Raw genomic sequence first — 1,712 nt, 5'->3', positions numbered from 1 at the left:
CAATTTTATCTTTCTTTCTCTTTTTAAAACCTTTAAAATCTTACAGAGCTGCCCCGAAAAGTAAAACATGTATTGTCTGAACGGTTCGGTTGGCGATTAAAAGTGCATTTAAGATTCCATTAAGTGCGTGTAATTTCTGAGATCACCCGAGAATAGAAACGCTAACACGTTTCACTACAGGGTAAGAAGAAAGCATGAGGAAGTCGCTCAAAACAAAGTTGGTATCCAATATAGAAAGGTTTGCAACGTTAAGAAGAGGGGGTAGGGGGAAATTCCCACCAAACTCAGCTTCAACTTTCCTCTCGCTCTTCAAGACGTACCCACAATGATTAAGACTATGCTAGCATCCACGCAGTTGAATTAACACACAACAGACTTTCATGGAAACTTTCAAAACAAACTCCGCATCTGAAATGAAATGAAACGAATCCGCCTTTTGCTTGGGCATGTGCTTACAAATCGCTGCTTTGGGGTAGCGTTTGTCCGTTCAACAGCCTTCCTTAAATAGACATTTCGGGGGCAGGAGGGGACACACATACACACAACAAAAATAAAAAAAATTAAGATACCTTAGGATAAAAGAGGGTATTTGAAGCAATGGAAAAAAGTGCACACGCTGAAGCCATGTTACAGTGTTTTAACAGAGACATAACCGTGTGCTCTGAATGTTAGTAATAAATCTGATCAATTAATACAGTTCATCTACTTATTTTCACCGCGGGAATTTCTTCGGTTGTGTAGTATCGACAGACACAGGAACAAAAGACAGGCAGAACCAATTTCTAAAATCACAATCCTCTAGTCGATACGGATGTTTAATAATAGGGGCGCCCTCCTCCCAAAAGAAAAAAAAAAAAAAAAACAAAAAACAAAACAACTCTATAACTGGCAGCAGCAGTATTAAACATTTTCTAACCACCAAGTCCTAAATGAATTCTGGCACTCAGGCAGACGACCTTTTTCGTCTAGAAAACCAGCTTTTCTTATTAAATAACCATGTCATGCTTTTTCCGTAGGGGTGAAAACTAAAACCAGCAAGGTGTTAACGAGGTCTGAAAGGAAAACGATACTTCGAGATAAGAGGGAGGAAAACTTTGCCCTAGTCCATCTGATGAAAACTGCAACTTTTCCCCTGCCCAGCTCGGAGGAATAATTGATTTCTGGGCATTCAGCGCAGCCCGGGCTTTTCAGGCAGGAACGGAGTGAGGCAAGCAAGGCGAAAAAGGACCAGTTTTATAGCAAGTTGCTTTGAACCACTTCTGAATCCATTTTCCTAAGCAACCCTCCGAGAGAAATCTACCCCCACAGCAGCCTTCCCGCTGAAGTACGCCTTCCAGGGAAGGACCTGTGTCTTGGACAAGAGAAGCTATTACCGAGGGGTCACCACCAGCCCCCCGAAAGCACTGGGAACAACGCAAAAGCAGATCAAGGGAGGGAAGGGCAGGGCGGAGGATGCTCCTCGTGGAGGGAGCGGTGCAGCCACCGGCTCCGGACCCCCAACCTGGAGCGTTCCTGGGCTGGCCCCGTGCGGGGAGAGGCTGGGGTTGGAGGGTCGGGGACTGCGAGAAGGGGCACGATACGTACGGTTGTTGGGGTCACTGGTGTGCTGGTTCAAAGGGATGATCTCCATGCGCTGCTGCCCATACAGGTAGTAGTCCAGCTCCTCGGCCGTGCAGCGGAACCGAGCGGCAGCGCGCTCGCCCCCCTTGCCG

At 46.5% G+C, this 1,712-nt stretch overlaps 1 protein-coding gene across 1 annotated transcript in view; it reads right to left on the bottom strand.

The window, feature by feature from the left end:
- The window catches only part of PRDM6 (PR domain containing 6), a 74,457-nt gene that overhangs the window by 70,850 nt on the left and 1,895 nt on the right, over nt 1-1,712 (bottom strand). Inside the window, exon 2 of the mRNA XM_009893824.1 lies at nt 1,585-1,705. Coding sequence (XP_009892126.1) covers nt 1,585-1,705 — 121 coding nt within the window. The remainder of the gene's footprint in view (nt 1-1,584; nt 1,706-1,712) is intronic.

Source organism: Charadrius vociferus, unplaced genomic scaffold (genome assembly GCF_000708025.1).
Source record: "Charadrius vociferus isolate BGI_N301 unplaced genomic scaffold, ASM70802v2 scaffold158, whole genome shotgun sequence".
Taxonomy (NCBI): Eukaryota; Metazoa; Chordata; class Aves; order Charadriiformes; family Charadriidae; genus Charadrius; species Charadrius vociferus.
Note: the sequence above shows the minus strand (reverse complement) of the source record. Positions and strands in the feature narration are given on the sequence as shown.